The sequence below is a fragment of the Dromaius novaehollandiae genome, chromosome 3 (genome assembly GCF_036370855.1).
Source record: "Dromaius novaehollandiae isolate bDroNov1 chromosome 3, bDroNov1.hap1, whole genome shotgun sequence".
In the NCBI taxonomy this organism is placed as follows: Eukaryota; Metazoa; Chordata; class Aves; order Casuariiformes; family Dromaiidae; genus Dromaius; species Dromaius novaehollandiae.
This window is the reverse complement of record NC_088100.1, coordinates 21,157,677-21,173,438: the sequence shown is the minus strand read 5'-3', so window position 1 is coordinate 21,173,438 and position 15,762 is coordinate 21,157,677. Positions and strand designations below refer to the sequence as shown.

The window sequence follows — 15,762 nt, the reverse complement described above, 5'->3', positions numbered from 1 at the left end:
TAAAAATAAAATAGATCTGGGTTATTATTACTTGATATACTTCTTTTCATTATAATATGTTTCTGATGTTAGTATTCCATATATTTTAGAATCTAATGTGTATCAGCAAGCACCTAGAAATGTACACACATCCAGACAAACCTACATATATCAAGTTTCTCTCTTCTGCTTTTAAACTTACTTGTTTCGAAGCCAGATAATTTCTGGTTTAGGATTGCCTTCAGCTCTGCAAGTGAAGTACACTGTATTCCCTGAGGTAACATCCACATCCTGAGGCTCTGATGTAATTCTTGGCCTCTCTGTATCAACAGTAAAATATATAAGGAACTCTTGCTTGTCTTAAAACTACTAAAGAATGGTAAATAATAAGTTTTCCATACACCTGGTAGAAAAATATTTTTCACAAATGTTTTAAGTTAAAATATTTACATGCTTAATCAGGATTAAACACTTTTCCCTGTGTAAAAGTGATTGCTGGCTTTCTGACCTCCTCCATCATTTCTTAGGACCTTTTAGCAGACTGGAAATGGATTGTGCAAATTTGTATCAGGTTCTAATGTAACCGTTATATTTATTTGAACAAAGGCTCAATTTACTTATGAAGAAAAAGCTTTAAAGCGGCAAGTACAAGCGCCATTTAAAATAACTTCCTCTCAGTCAGGATCAGTGCCTAACCTACCTCCCACAGAATAATTCGTCCAGCCTGCTTCCTGCAGTTTCCTTATTCAGGATCCTTAGATGTGAAGAGAGAGCTGGTAGCACACCGTGTGAATTATTCTCATACCAAATTCCCTTCTACTGTCTTTTTCAAGGATGCCCTAGACACTTATGGTCATAATTCTTGTGATTAGGTTTATGCAATACATAACCAAAAGGACAACTCAGTTATTTTATCCCTTGGCCTCCTCACGTGATTGGACAGACAAAACACCCATCACATGATGGGAGAAACCTGCCTTTTGGTTAGGTAACAGGAGAGGTGTCAGGGTCCAAAGCCTTGGAGTGCCTGCATAAGAAGCTGCACGACTCAGCCTGCGCACTACTAGACTAAAGGATACAGAAGCACAAAAGGATTATAATAAAACTGATAACCCATTAATCCTTCAGGGACAGAGGACTTCAGTTCCTGTGCAGGATATTTCTTACAAAGATAGCTAAGATGAAAGAAAAATCCCGTGACCTAACCCTGATTCCAGTAATGTCAACAAGAGTTTTAACGGTAAGTTCTGTGAAACCAGGAGCAATTCCATAACACTTCTTTCTTCGATTTCCTTTGTATAAAAGGAAATACAGGACACCAAACAATATTAACCTATTACTAACTTAACTACCAAAGATCCTAGTTTACAGCCCTTTTGTGGTCAACTCTGAAACATAGAAAAAAAAAAAAAGCCCTTTCTGGATAATCATGTTTGGTTTACTATGTTGTCTCAGTGACAAATTTCAAACATGACCGTCCTTGTTGCATAGAAGAAAAATGATTCTTTCAAAAGCAGACAAAAAACTGAGACGGAAACAGTGAGGAAATTTCTAGAAACAATCAGTATTAACCAGCAGTAGTCAGTGTTATCAAAGAAAATAGAAGAACAAATTCTAACAAAATATATGGTTTGGATATATTTAACACATTAAGGAAGCCAGCACTAAGTGGCAAACCCACCACAGTTAAGTTCTTCGGGTGTTATTGTGGCCACTGATCTTCCCTGGATCCTTCGCGGGTACTCACAGGTAGCTGCTGCTTGAGCATTACCCGATTCTGCGTACGTCTTCAACAGCTCTGCCAGCCACAGGATTTCACAGTCGCAATGAAGAGCATTTGAATCTAAACGCCTACATAAAACAAGATGCAGTCACAATACTTATTAGCAAGCTGGAAGTATTTTCTTAGGATCTAAATGATTCTGCGATACCACCAGAGCCTTTATCTGGGAATACAGACAAAGAGTTATTTTGAATATATTTGATGGTCACTTGCTCACAAGCATTAAGCCTTTATTACAAAGTGCATACTACTACTGCAGGTCTTTCCATACTGCACAGGAAGGACAATGTTCAACACAGCAAGGACCTACTCAATATTTCTTTTTTAATCTCAGCATTTAGAGCATAAACCAGATTTTATTTAGATGTTATACAAGCCTTGCTTAAGTAAGGATCATATTTCATTTCTCCACTGTTTTTTCCTGTTTAATACTTATTACTGTAGTAACTTCACAGCTAACTGGACATTTTTAAAACTTTCCATTCTGCTGATTAAGCTACTGAGACAAAGATCCACAGGTTTATTTAAGCATTAAGCTCCCATTGTATTCAGTGGGCCAGTAACTTCCTAAAGCACCTGCCTATTGGAGATAATGAGCACCCATAAATTCTTTTGACTTCCATTCCAGTAGTGACGGTCCCTGATACTATGTGAGGCACTGGGCTTTGTAGTGGAGAGCCCTGTGGGAGAGAAAAACTTTAAGTCATGTTATAGAAACCTGTCCCTATGTATTATACATATCTAAGTGGAAATAAAGTTATATGACAATGGAACTTCAGTTTGGTATATCTTTGGGGGTAGTTAACCCCCAATCATTTTGTCTTTCATTGTATTTTGATTTTTTTCCCTGTTGTGCAAATTCCCTGATCTTTTTTCTTCTCTGCTCTCCCACAAAAAATATGCAAGAATAAACACAAATATATTAAAAGCTACTCTACATATGTCTCCTAGCACATTGGGTGTTATCAGCAGAATTTAAGTCCTGAACACGAGAGTCAAGATATGATCTTTAATGATGAGCTGTACCAGGGCAGAACACAGGCCAGTTTAGCCCATTTCCAGCCATGGTCAAAATTCAAATTTTACTTTACCAAAGCAGTATGTGCAGAAGCATCTGTTTCTGTTTGTTTGTTTCAGCTCCACAGGACTTTTAAGGCTGTATGAGTGAAGCAGCTATGACTGGAAGGTGCATACATCATCCAAGTTTCTTTTGTTCTTCCTTTCCTCCACAAGTAAAGGCATGGTTTCACAGCTGGCTCACTTGTCCTCAATCAGCACTGCCACAGGAACAGCTTCCTGTGATTTCCTTTATGATCTTTTTCCCTTGTAGAGTTAGCGTTATGACTCACTGCACAGCATACCCTCAACAGTCCTCACATAAAGGGCGGTATGAAAGTGTGACTAGACATAAGGATAGCACTGCCTCTGCCAGAAAGGATAGTCTTAGATAATTTAGAGTTCATCGTGAACATTTATCAGTGGAGATTCAAAGATCGTGACGGGAAAGCCTCTGAAAGTAACCGTATTATGACACTACTGATACTCTGTCAGGTTCAAGTTAAACTTTTCAAATGCCACTGTGGGACTAAAAAGCCTCTATACCAATTTTCCAAGCAAATGGCATTTTAAGAACTGACCTGTGGAGTTGCTTTCAAAAATAATACTTATGTTCTTAAACCACTGAGCACCTCTGAAAAATTTATACTCCAATAAGGAGAAGAAAAGCAATCAAAGAAAACACCAAGATAATCAATTAATAAAAGAGATCATAAAAGGAGCATCCAGTAAAACATAGTCAAGAGAAAAAAAAAAATCTGCATGTATTATTTAGTCTACAAAACAATGGATTCATAATGAACAAGACCATAAGACTATAGATAATTCCAAGACAGGAAACAAACAAAAGGACTTAGTCACTATGGACAGTTGGACAGGAAGCAATGGTCTGAATCTATGTAAGTAAACAACTGGAGCTTGGCTTCGGAAAAATTCTGTAACATTTAGAAAAATTACACAATGAAAAGCACTGTCAAGGAAGGTAAACACTGCAAGAAGAGATACAGCGTAATGAGATTTTTTTTTTAGTTCAATAATAATTCAGTTTACTTACAGTCTCTTCATAGATTCTAAGTGACTAAATGTTCCAGGAATCAAATGAGCTATTCTGTTGTTATGCAAAAATCTGTTAAAAAGCACAGAAAGATGCATGTAATAATGCAATGTAATGCTCTCATTCCACTTACATTCTTCTGAAACTCCTTTAAGAGAAAATAACTTTACAAAATAAAAAAAAAAACCAAACCCTTCTTTAATAACTCATTGGCTGCTATTTTTCACATGGCTTCCAAGGTGTATTTGATGTGTCCATGTGAGAAAAAAGCCATAAAATGACAAAGCAATCAAAAAAAGAGAAGATTTGTACGCATCCAAAGGAGCAATTAAAAAAAAAAGTCACAATATAAATATCCTATTTCTCAATTCATAACATATATTTTAGTCAAACATAAATCACAACTCCTTGGCAAACAGTTTTGTAACAGAAGAATGTACCCCAAGTAATATTTACTTCTGCATGTGCCTAAGGCAGGCCTGACCAAGGTATCCTTGGCAAAGACTACTTAGTAGTTTACAATTGTAATGTTAGATTAGAAATTATCTACAGGAAAGATAAGAATATCATTCTGGTTTCAAACATTTGATCTAATTCAAACAAAGAAGCAAGCTGACTTTTCTGTATCTTACCCCAAGATAAACAAACTTACAGCCTTTCAAGTTTTGGAAGATGGGTAAAGGATTCAGGTTCCAACATTTCTATTTGATTAAAGTGCAGATACCTGAAAATATGTTAAACAAAAAGAAAAATATTGAAATAGTTTATTTAATGAAGCTGAAATATTACAAAGCATTTTGATGTTGTTAACACATTTAAATGACTGAAAGGTAATGATGTAATGGCATAACTTTCTTCCGATATCATCTGAATCTTGTGATTTATATGGGAGATACAGGACTTAACAAGAAGAGGTTACAGACCACTGTATATCTAATAAGTATGTGTGCATGTGTGTGCCCGTGTGTGTGTGTGTACATATACATGCAAAAAAATTGCTTGAAGACCATTATTTTGGAGATTCTGGAGCTACCAGTCCTTTGAGCACTTTGTCAAGTCCATTTTTTACTAGTATGCATATATGAATAAATATATATGAGAAAATAAAACTATGAATTTTTACAGGCAAATGTTGTAGGTTGGTTAGAAAACATTTAAAGTTGCCAGTAGAATGGTTGGTTAGAAAACATTTAAAGTTTCCAGTAGAATGGCATCTTCTGTTGGCAAATGTTTTTAGTACCATCACATTGAGTGAAAATTTTAAAAGATTCCAAAGAGTAATCGGCTCTAGCCCACGTATCCTGGCATTTAAAGCTACGAAAGCTTGCAAAAGCTATAGATCAAAAAAAATTGTAACATAAAACAGCTTTATTTTGATTGAATTATTCTTAGACAAAGGACTTCCCAGTGATCAGTGTATAGCTAGCCACCCCAGCTGTGCTCTGTTTGATGGTTTGTTGATGCATATGTAAGCTATTAATTTTATACAGCAATTAATTCTGTAAGACTGAAAAAGTCTGAGATAACAAGATAATTAACCAGATTATTAGTCTATAACTGCTGTGACAGTGGGCTATTCATAGGTAAGGATTGCAAGGTCAGGCTCATACCAGTCTTGACTATGTTGAGTAAGTATTCTGTAACTTTGCAGAAGAAAAAAACAAAAAGTAATTGATAGAATTGCACAAGGAACTGTGAAAATGATTTATAGACTTGGGATCCTGATTATATCCAAATGTATCCAAACCTCCTAAAGTTTCCTTTTTGACCGTTACCTCTTGATTTCTACTCTGGAACATCTGGAGAAGAACTTGCATACACAGAAATCACAGTGGGTAGAAGAATAAAAAAGCCCATCATTTAAAAACAAACAGAAAACCCCAGACCCAAAAATCTCCTGAAAATCAACCCCTCAACATGAAAAGTGAGAAGGACAAAGGAATTCCCCTGCACTGAGACACTGCACATATTCTGATCCCTGACCTGAGCTAAATGGTTGCCACAGACAAAGAAGAGCAGGAGCAAGCGGAGATTACCTTAGAAACCAGTTATTCACAGCTCTGGAAGGCACATGCAGCTGTGAAGCCAGGCACGTGGCTGGCAACCTACCAGTTCCCCCACTCAGAGTGTGGAGAAAGTGCAAGCTGGTAAGTGATGCCAGTAAGCAATCAATAGGGAGCGCAGAAAAAGCCAGTAAATCAGCACAAATGCAATCAGACACATCCGAGTATCAAGTCTGCTTACTGCCAAGGCAATTTGTGGCCATTTCTGTGATAAATCATAACAATAATAGATTCTGATCCTGTTTTTACAAGAAAACAAAAAATTCATAATCATGCTGTGTCTGCATCATCTCCTTTTCAAAACTACAGGCCAATTTCAACTAAATTTCAAAGACAGACGTCTCAAAGGCAGTTTCTTCCTGCAAGTTTCATTAGCATTGACAGCAGAGGGAAGGCAAACCACAGCTAGACCTAGCTCTGAGGAAAAGACTAGCAGCACGGAGGCGTTATTTACCCCTTTGGGCAAGACCTAGCCATGCAGCCAGCACAAGCACCGCTCCAAAGAGCCGCAGCACTCCTCTCCCTTGTCACCAGCCTCATCTAATCCTGGGGGATATCTGGGAGGGGGGAAAAGCAACACAGGGATCACCGCAGTGAGAGAAAAGAGCATACAGAGAAAAGCAGACACAACTAGGGCTCATTACTTCTTCTGAAGAAGCTTTCTTTTTGGAAATAATTACATACATCCTTTCTTCTTGCACAGCAAACAGGGTTTACATATATATATATATATATATATATTTATATAGTAAATTCTTCTTGCATTTTTGTCAACCATGAGTACCTTGCAAAAGTATTCTCCTTATCTTCTCAAACAATTAACCTGGCTAAGGATTTCTCATTTCTTTGGCATTGATGAGACAAGTACAAGTAATACCTCTTACTTGACCAACTAACAGGGCTGGAAAAGAAACAAGCTTCCAGGCACACAAGCCCTTCTTTCAGTCTATGGATCAGAGGTGAGATTAGCAGAGACAGAGAAAGAGAGAGCACATCTCTCAGTCGATTTAAGTGATGCATACCTAATTAAACTTGGAGCATCAGCTCATAACTGCTATTTAGTATTCAAGTCTACTGCTTTAATTTCAGATGTAAAGAATGGCTTATTGTGCCTGAAAACTCATCTGGTTTTTCCACTTGTACTAATCAATCTAATTAAAACAATACTTCTGTTATAAATCTCGCCTTGTTTATAACCTCCGATAATCACAACAGTAATTCAGGCATTACAGCACATTATAAAAGTTATTTTACCTCATCAGAAACCATGCTGCCTAAAGAAGCTCAAAAATCAAATAACGAAGCCCAACCGTGAAATATTCGTAACTGCTTGATATTAGTAGTTTGTTGGGATTTGTGAGTTTTTAAACTATGAGCTCAAAAAAAGTTCTAATTTCTCGGGCAACTTATGAACAGAATAAGATGTTAAATATGTGGACAAAATCATTAGCAGCAAGTGCAATTCAAAAAAAGAGAAGAACCCTGATTGCATTGGAAGTATAGAATAATAATAATTAAAAAAATATTGGTGCTATGACCTGAGCTTTAATCATATGTTCTCACTTAGGTTTAATGCTTACATCCTCTTCTTGTATGAGCCACATAAATGCTTTTTAAGGATTTTTAAGACTATAATTAATATAAGAATTTCTTGGACTGAAAATTTATCCAAAAAGTATATTCAAGAAGTACCTCACACTGGCATGTCTTTACAGACATCTTGTATGTTCAGAATATTACATGCTCTTAAAAAATAGTAGTATGATGTAATGAAATTGATATAAAAAAGATTTTCAAAAAAGCATGCAAAAATGATTTTAAGAGACCCTCGTGTCCTTTTTTGATTCAGAATTTGTTGTCAAATAGGAAGTGGAGGAAAGGAAGTAGCTATAGGAAAAAAAATCCAAAACAAACACATCCAGAGGAAGATAAAAGTTTGATCAAATAAGCATGGTACAGATTTTTTCTTCCTTATTTTTAATGTTGGAGTATGAATATGTAAGGTAAAATTCACTCCTAGAGGCATTTGTCTTGCTTTGCAGCACTAAATTTAGGATTATATCTTCTGCAGCATAATATTTTTATTGAGGATTACCTTTAACATATATGCCTATTGTATCTCCCCATCTTTGAAAAAAGTACTTAAAATTCATTAGTAGAGTATAATCTATGTACTTAAATAGTTTGTTTGGCATTTTGATTATTTAAAAGAGAATGAAAAAACAGATTTTTCCTACATTTATCAAAGAACTTTCCATACCCAGGGGTATGACAAGAAGTAACAGGCTTAAACTACAAGGAAGGAGATTTAGATTTGACATAACAATAATGATTTAAAGTACTGAAACAGGATGCTTAAGGCGATTATGGAATCCTCTCTTTAAAGGCTTTTTAAATAAGGCTAGATAAATGTCTGTTTCCAGTCATTTATGTTGGTTGACCCTGGCTGATCTTATTTTAGAATAATAGAGATATATTGCACTTCTCAAGGCTTCTTTGGTTTTTATTTTATTTTATTCTCATTCATTCTTCCTTACTACAGTTATTTTCAGCAATGCAATGAGATTTTAATGAAGCGCTCACACAGGCGCTACTGTGTTAAGTGTACTTAAATGCACATACATGTATTAATGCAACAAACGGGAACTCTTTCTAACAAAAAATTTGAAAAATGTATATTAATATTTGAAAGCTACTGAAAATTGAATTAAGGAAAAAAAATAAAATGAATATAAGAAACTGCATCACTGTATGTAAAAGAACATGTTATTATGTATTCATTTCCCCAAATATATGTACATTTGTATACAAACTACATAAAATTCTTGTAACAGTTTATAAAGAGCAAAATTACTACATTAATATGAAAGACAAAAGAAAATGTATCATTAGTATTCCGCTAAAATTAGGTGCAGAGATAAAAATAATTTCATTAGTATTTGGGGCTCCTATTAATTAAGGACTGCAAAGAAAGCTTTTTTGTCCCTAGTACACGAAACGTTCTTAAGCTGAGATCCCAAAAATATAGTAGCTACTTGGAAGAAAAGCCACATAACAAATACATGCATCCTGAAATACACTAAATTTAGAGCACAGTTTCTGGGATCCAAATACAAAATACCTGTGGCTTCCCAAGCCAGGTGTTTGTGACATTGCAGGTGGGATTCAGTTACCTAAACACAGGCAAACAGAAGCAGTTTCAGATGCCCGTGGGTGCTCTGGCCGGCTTCTAGCTGCTGCTCTGAAAGAATGCAAGTTCCCTGCAGTTTGTCATATTTGCCAACCCCAAACACATCTTCTGCAGGGTCTGAACTGGTAATAAGTGGCAACTTTTAATCACCTGACTTATTCCTTTCACAACTTGCCATGACTGAATATTCAGGTGACGAAACATATATGGCTAACGTCCTCAGTCTGTTTAAGGATCTAAAGCTGCCAAGTTTTCCAGCATTCACTCTAGTACAAGTAAGTTTCAAAATCTGATTCAAACATCTTATTCTCCTGGCAGAAATTTTAGAAGAAAAAGATATTTCTACTACATCAGCAGTTAAGAATTCTGTCACAGAGCTTAAAGTAGGATGCTGTCCAGCAACAGCACTGTTTGCTGCTGCTGTTCTTTCTGTCCCTTATACCTGCAACTGTGCTCTTAAAGCAAACTATATTTACAGCTTCTCTACCATTATTGTAACTCAAGAACAGGTATAATGGAGAAAAAAAAAACAGAAAAGTATTTGTTATGCTGTTAAAATAAAAGAAAACCCCACACAACTACCAGTTTCATTTTGCTTCATTCAAGTACAAAAAATACTACGAATCAAATGTTCGCTTTAGAGGTTGACCTATAACTTCTCCTCTAAGAACTATACAGAGTAATGAGAAAAATGTTTGAGAAAGTCACCAAATCCAGGTAGCAAAATGTGTTTAAAAACTCAAGGCCATAGAAGCCTCAAAGACAGACATATCATACTAAATAGCTGATAAGGCCTTAAACTGAAGTGAGAGCACTTAGGATGTATTCACAAAGAGTAACTTTTGTCTTGTGAACATAGTCTCCCTCTGAAGATGAAACAGACCTTGTAGAGTTAGACCCTACTTTTATATTAAAAATGGCTATATTTCTCTGTAAACTACAAATCTTAATGAATACCCTCTACTAAACGTATTTACAGGCCAGCCACTGGCTTCCTGTGCTCATATTTTCCCATCTGCTGAGCCTTCTTTTTAAGATCTACCTATGAAAAGGGTTCTTTAAACAAAAACAAAACAAAAAACAAAAAACAACAACAAAACGAGCTTTATAATTTGTATCTAACAGGACAGTCATTCTCTGAGGCAGCTCAAAGGAGCAGCTGTATGCCCTGCTTGCGGCAACTGATGCAACTATTCAAGGGCAGTCACTGAACAGCAGCTGTGTCAGGCTGCATTTCCATACTTTACGGCTAGAGATGAAACTCAAATTTTGTTTAAAACTTAATTTCATATGGAATAATATTGATGTTTCAAGTTAGAGCTTAACTTGATACTGTGCAATACTACCGAAGGCCAGAGAGGCTTAACTGAGACCCAGTGGAAAAGGTACACAGAGAATGTGTTAATATTCTGAAGTGATTTTTGTCTTTCAGTCGTAACACAGATCAGCAAGAAACAGAGCACGGGCAAAAGGTCCACCTGTTTCCACTTGCAGCATATCAGGCTTGGGAGATGTGGAAGAATATTATTTTGGAAGCACTGCAATTCAATAAATGGACCTCAATATTTAAAATTCTACATAGAAAATAAGAATTGTTATTATCATGCAGGTAAGCCCTACCAGTTGCTGTCAATATGCTGCAGTAATCATTTCTAGAGTAGGAGGAAGACGAAGAGAAAGGCATTAAGGAAAAAAATGACAATTTTATACATGTTTTACAATTATCACTTATGTTTTGTATAGAAACTCTTCCTTCAAAAGGCATCTATTTTCTTTTAAAATGAGCTTGTAAGATTCTGTACACTTTCTGAAATGTTTTATTTCAAATACACAACACACTATGTCCACTAATGTCCACTACAGTCTTGTAGAAACACAGAAGCTGATACATATAATAAAAACTTGTAGTATACTGAAAACTGTCAGGAGTTTTCAAAATCTGTATTAGACCTGGAAGAAAGATGTTGCCCCCCTCCCATATTTATATGCTACAGAACTCATCACCCTGGTATTTTAATTTGGCAGTCAGATTGTGAAATATCTATGTATTTATAGCATTTTCTATTTTTCTAAGCATTACCACAATGAATGTATAGTGATGCTTTCTAATTATAAAACAAAATGTAGTTAAACTTAGTGGAAGTCAGTATAATCAGTTTTTGTCATGCTATTGACTGTATTTTTCATTCATTTGCAACGGATATTAGTCTTCAGTCATTACACAGGAAAAGGAGTAAGATTTTAATCTTTTTAGAAGACAGATTACTGAAATATCTATATTACAAACATTGAATTTTCTTACTTTTTAAATGTCTGTATATGGCAATGATTAACAGGTACATTAACATGTATCAATAACAGTAAGATTTTAATTTTAAAATCCATTCTGAATTCAAGAGGCTAATTCAGCTTTAGTTATACTGTCATAAAACAAAATAACTGCTGCAGTCAAAGGAATTGCAGTGTTACAAAACCTACAGAAATGAAATTAGAATCTATCTCTTAGTGATACACACTGCTTTTCAACATTTTCCACAATTTTGCTTCTTCTTCAGAGCTGTTTTGTAATGTATAGGGGCACTGGCAATGCAAATCACAAATAAAAGACAAACACAGAAATGAGGAATTTGACACAGAGATCATTTTTGTTTTTTTCACATGCAAATGATTATAGGACTATGTGACTAACAACCCATTCAGTGCAGACATGCAAAGCATGCAGGCAGAATGCACTGTTCAAGGCGTGCACTTTTCCTCTGCAAGGGAACCATGGAGAGGACAGCACAGAAGAGAAAAGGCACTTACAGTTGTTCTAGAGAGGCAAGTCCTTTAAATGCTTGCCTGTCAATTGACTGGATTTCATTCTTGTACAAATAGCTGAAACAAGAAACAATCAGTAATATTAGTACACAAACAAGAGGTACATGGAGGTGGAAACGAAGAATTAAGTTGACACATGAAGACAGCTTTTCAACTACATATTAGGAAAAAATACAAAACAAAAACTAAACACATACACAAAAAATACTTTGTTCTTGAGAATTCATCCCAAATGTTTGCCAGGAAAATAATCTGGGGTCTTGTAGGACCTAAGGCTGCCTTTGGCTTTCCAGTTCTCACTGTTATTACTTACTGTTTCTTTGCCCCTCAGTCTCTTGATGGGCTTGCCAAAAGTCAAAGTAAATTCAACTTAGTGAAACAGAATTGCATCAAATTGTTTTTTCCAAAATACACTGGGGATGCCACTGGCCTCTTGTTTTCATTAAAATATCTCATCTGAACACTGGTACAAATTTTCAAATTACAAAAGGAATTTTTCTTTTTACTGGATTTGGAGAACAAAAAGTGAGAATTTTTATAACTTCTCTTGTGTCACCTTTAAAATATTTACAAAGAAATACAAGTCAGAATATTGCTATTGTATCAGAGAAACAGTATTTTATTTGTTTTATCACTGTATAGAGAAGATGGATCCCCATTGATACTCATAATATAACCAGAATAAACACATGCATGGTATCAGTATGTTCACATGTGCTGTCTATAACTTTCTTACAGAAATAAAATTCACCAGTTTCTGGATGGATCAGTGTATGTGCTCATGTTTATCATGCTCTTAACAGTAATGATGGTTTAGTGAGAGAGAGTTTAAGAAAAATCACACAGTTGAGCTGATGACTGCAGTTTCTGCATGGAGGCAGCAACAGAAAATACTTTTTCAGCTATTCTCTTTTTGCGTTAGGTTAGGTTGCAGGTTCCCTAATTATTTCACAATTATTTGGCAAATGATTTGGGACTAAGTTAATCAGGCACGGATTTCTACAAAACAGGGATGAAGACATTTTGGACCACATATCGTTTTATTAGCAGGCATTTTATTAGTAGTCTTTTTGGCTTTTGTATCATTATAGTTTTCAGTAACTTGCTGGAAATATTGCAAACTTCTTTTTACAAAACAGATAAAATACTGGCCTTGCTGGAGCTGGTGGCAGTTTTCACACTGGCTTGAGAAAGTCCAACATTTCACGATAGGCCCTAATGAGGAAAAAGGCTGTAGGCCTCTGACGTTCACTCCATGACAACTTTGGGAAGCAATAGGCAGTAGCACCCTTCTCTTGAGCGTAAAAGTTTTTCAATTTATCAGTTGCTGAAATCCCAGCATATTGATATATAGGGAATCAGGGTGCTTGCTTAACATAGACGTGTCTGAACAAAAAGCAGAGTTCCTCCAGTAAGAGAACAACTAGGAAGTAAAAAATTGAGGTTTTTAAAATGATCAAAAATCTGCACAAATTAAACTGAAAGAAAACTACTGCCATGTGAAATGACTCAAAAACTTAGAAATGCATCTGAAAAGTGGAAGAATAAGTATATTATGCTTATGTTGGATGAAGAATTAGTTTTTATTCCATTTTCAAAAAATACCGACTCAGAGGTATTCAGGTATTTTCTTGAACTCAGATACATCAACTTATTTGAGGGTCCGTCATATTATACAGCTATTACTGCTTTGTCTGTCCTTAATTTTCCTATCTGTATGATATTAAATTCCTACCTTTTCTCTAGCAAGAATTTTAAATGCGTCATTTCTTCTCACTACTTGGAAGATTTCAAAGACTGAATAGCCAGTTCACCTTTCTTCAGTATATTCAACTTAGCAGTTTAGAAATTAATGTTTCTTCCTCTGAGTGCTAAACTTCTAAACAGACTCATGAACAAGAGTGGTTTCAGATGCTTTTGTCAAAAAACCTCAGTTAAGTATCCACAGTGTATCTGCAGATTTGAAGCCCTCTCAATTTTGAATCTACAGAAATGAGTTCGAATTCATCCTTAAACTACAGCTTTTTCCATGCTGATCAGAAAACCCTCTCAAGCAGCAGCTACAGGCCAGGCCACTGACTTCCATCCGTCACTGTCCCCTTCTACAGACAAACTACCAGTAACCCCAAGAGTACCAGTAACCCTGAAAAAAGGTATGTCTTACGACAGAACTGTGTACCACACTTTCATTTAGAGTAGTGTAGATGCTTCCTAGGGGAAAATTAAATATGATATTAACTGGAAAAATATATATATATGCATTTATCTAGTGAACAGAGAGATGACAGAATACAAAACACAACTAAGTAGAGCTCACAAAAATATTCGTCTTTCTAAAATTCAGCTGTTCCTACCAAGTGAAGCTTTACAAATACTAAACCAATCTTTAACAAAAATATTCTCAAAATTTATCCTAGTCACATTAGCAGAAAACTGATTTAAAGTATAATTAAGGACAAAGTAACTTGACTTACCTAAAAGCTCTGTTAGCACATCTAAACCATTAGCATTTTTCAAAGGATGAATAAACTAAAATGACAAGGGGTATATTCTAATATGACATTATATTATTTTCTAAAATTACTATTAATTTTTTTCTGTAGAGTTCACAAAGAACTAGCACTTTCTAGAAATGCAATTAAAGCCAATTGTGGCCAGAGGTATTGGTCATAAAGTCTGGAAATGAACAGGCAAATAAGTAATCAGTTGTCAGGAAAGTAGGTCAAGTAGTCTTAAACGAAAAAAAAAAAAAGTCCTTTATAAGGATAATTTGAAGGATTGTAAAAAGTTATGTAGGCAACAGAGGTATTTGCGTGGTAAAGGTAAAAAAGGTAAAAAGTAATGGCAATATGAGACAGAGTAGAGTAAAACATGACAAGTAACTAAAAATAGCAAAGAGAGACTGACATGGAAGCATAAAGCAGACAGTCGACAGATTGCAAAGACATGAGACTGGGAGCCACTGGAGGTATTCAAAGGAAAAAGTAGCATGACCATAACAGCAACAATGGCAGAAGATTACACAGCAAGAACGTAATATAAGCAGCAGATACAAGGAACTGTGAGGTAAGGAAGGTCAACAGCTCAGCAATCTGGGAAACCTGCAATGTGTATTCTATCACTATTACTCGATTCACCAAATGCAAATCAAATCTTGCTACATTTCCAAAACTGATATATTTCATACTGCTAAAAGACAGTTTTGATTCCCTTTTATCACAGTTTTCTCATGTGATTCCTAACTTCCTCTTTTCTTATTAAGTGAATATGCCTCAATATTGCTGCCAAAATAATTTTAGTTTTCCATTTTTATTTCCAGCACTTCTTTCAAACTGGCTTCTAGCTTACTGCTCTGTAGCTATCAAGCACCTTCTCTTATCCGGAAAGCTCCTTGTAATTGCTACTGTACATTTGACTTACATTTTCCCCATATCTCCTCCCTAAATTCTTTCTTCTCCTTTTTACTTTAACTTCAATTTTTCCACTGCTGATTCCAGATCATATTCCACCCTACATGTTATACCTGTAATATTTCTCTACCTTCAACTTTCAGTTATCTTCTGTCTTGGAGAGTAAATTGTTGAGTTTCAGGATCAGAAAGGATTATCCTACCAATTTTCCATAAATCTGCATGCATCTATATTGTAAGTTTGAGGAGCTTTTCTTTCTCATCTTTCCGCACTATCACCATGAGTCAGTTAACTGAACAACTTACAGGAACTCGAAAATATATACATAGCGTACTGTATATATCATGTATACATACACATACACATGATATATCAGGAGCAAAAAATTACAAACATATTATCAATTA

General features: G+C 35.4%; 1 protein-coding gene across 2 annotated transcripts in view; it reads right to left on the bottom strand.

Moving 5' to 3' along the window:
- PXDN (peroxidasin) overlaps positions 1-15,762 on the bottom strand; it is an 87,254-nt gene that overhangs the window by 40,425 nt on the left and 31,067 nt on the right. The window contains exons 4-8 of one of the 2 annotated variants that reach the window (XM_064508515.1): positions 11,931-12,002; positions 4,525-4,596; positions 3,873-3,944; positions 1,661-1,830; positions 182-299 (exon numbers count right to left, since the gene is read on the bottom strand). In XM_064508515.1, coding sequence (XP_064364585.1) covers positions 182-299; positions 1,661-1,830; positions 3,873-3,944; positions 4,525-4,596; positions 11,931-12,002 — 504 coding nt within the window. The remainder of the gene's footprint in view (positions 1-181; positions 300-1,660; positions 1,831-3,872; positions 3,945-4,524; positions 4,597-11,930; positions 12,003-15,762) is intronic. The other variant, XM_064508516.1, reaches the window with a different exon arrangement.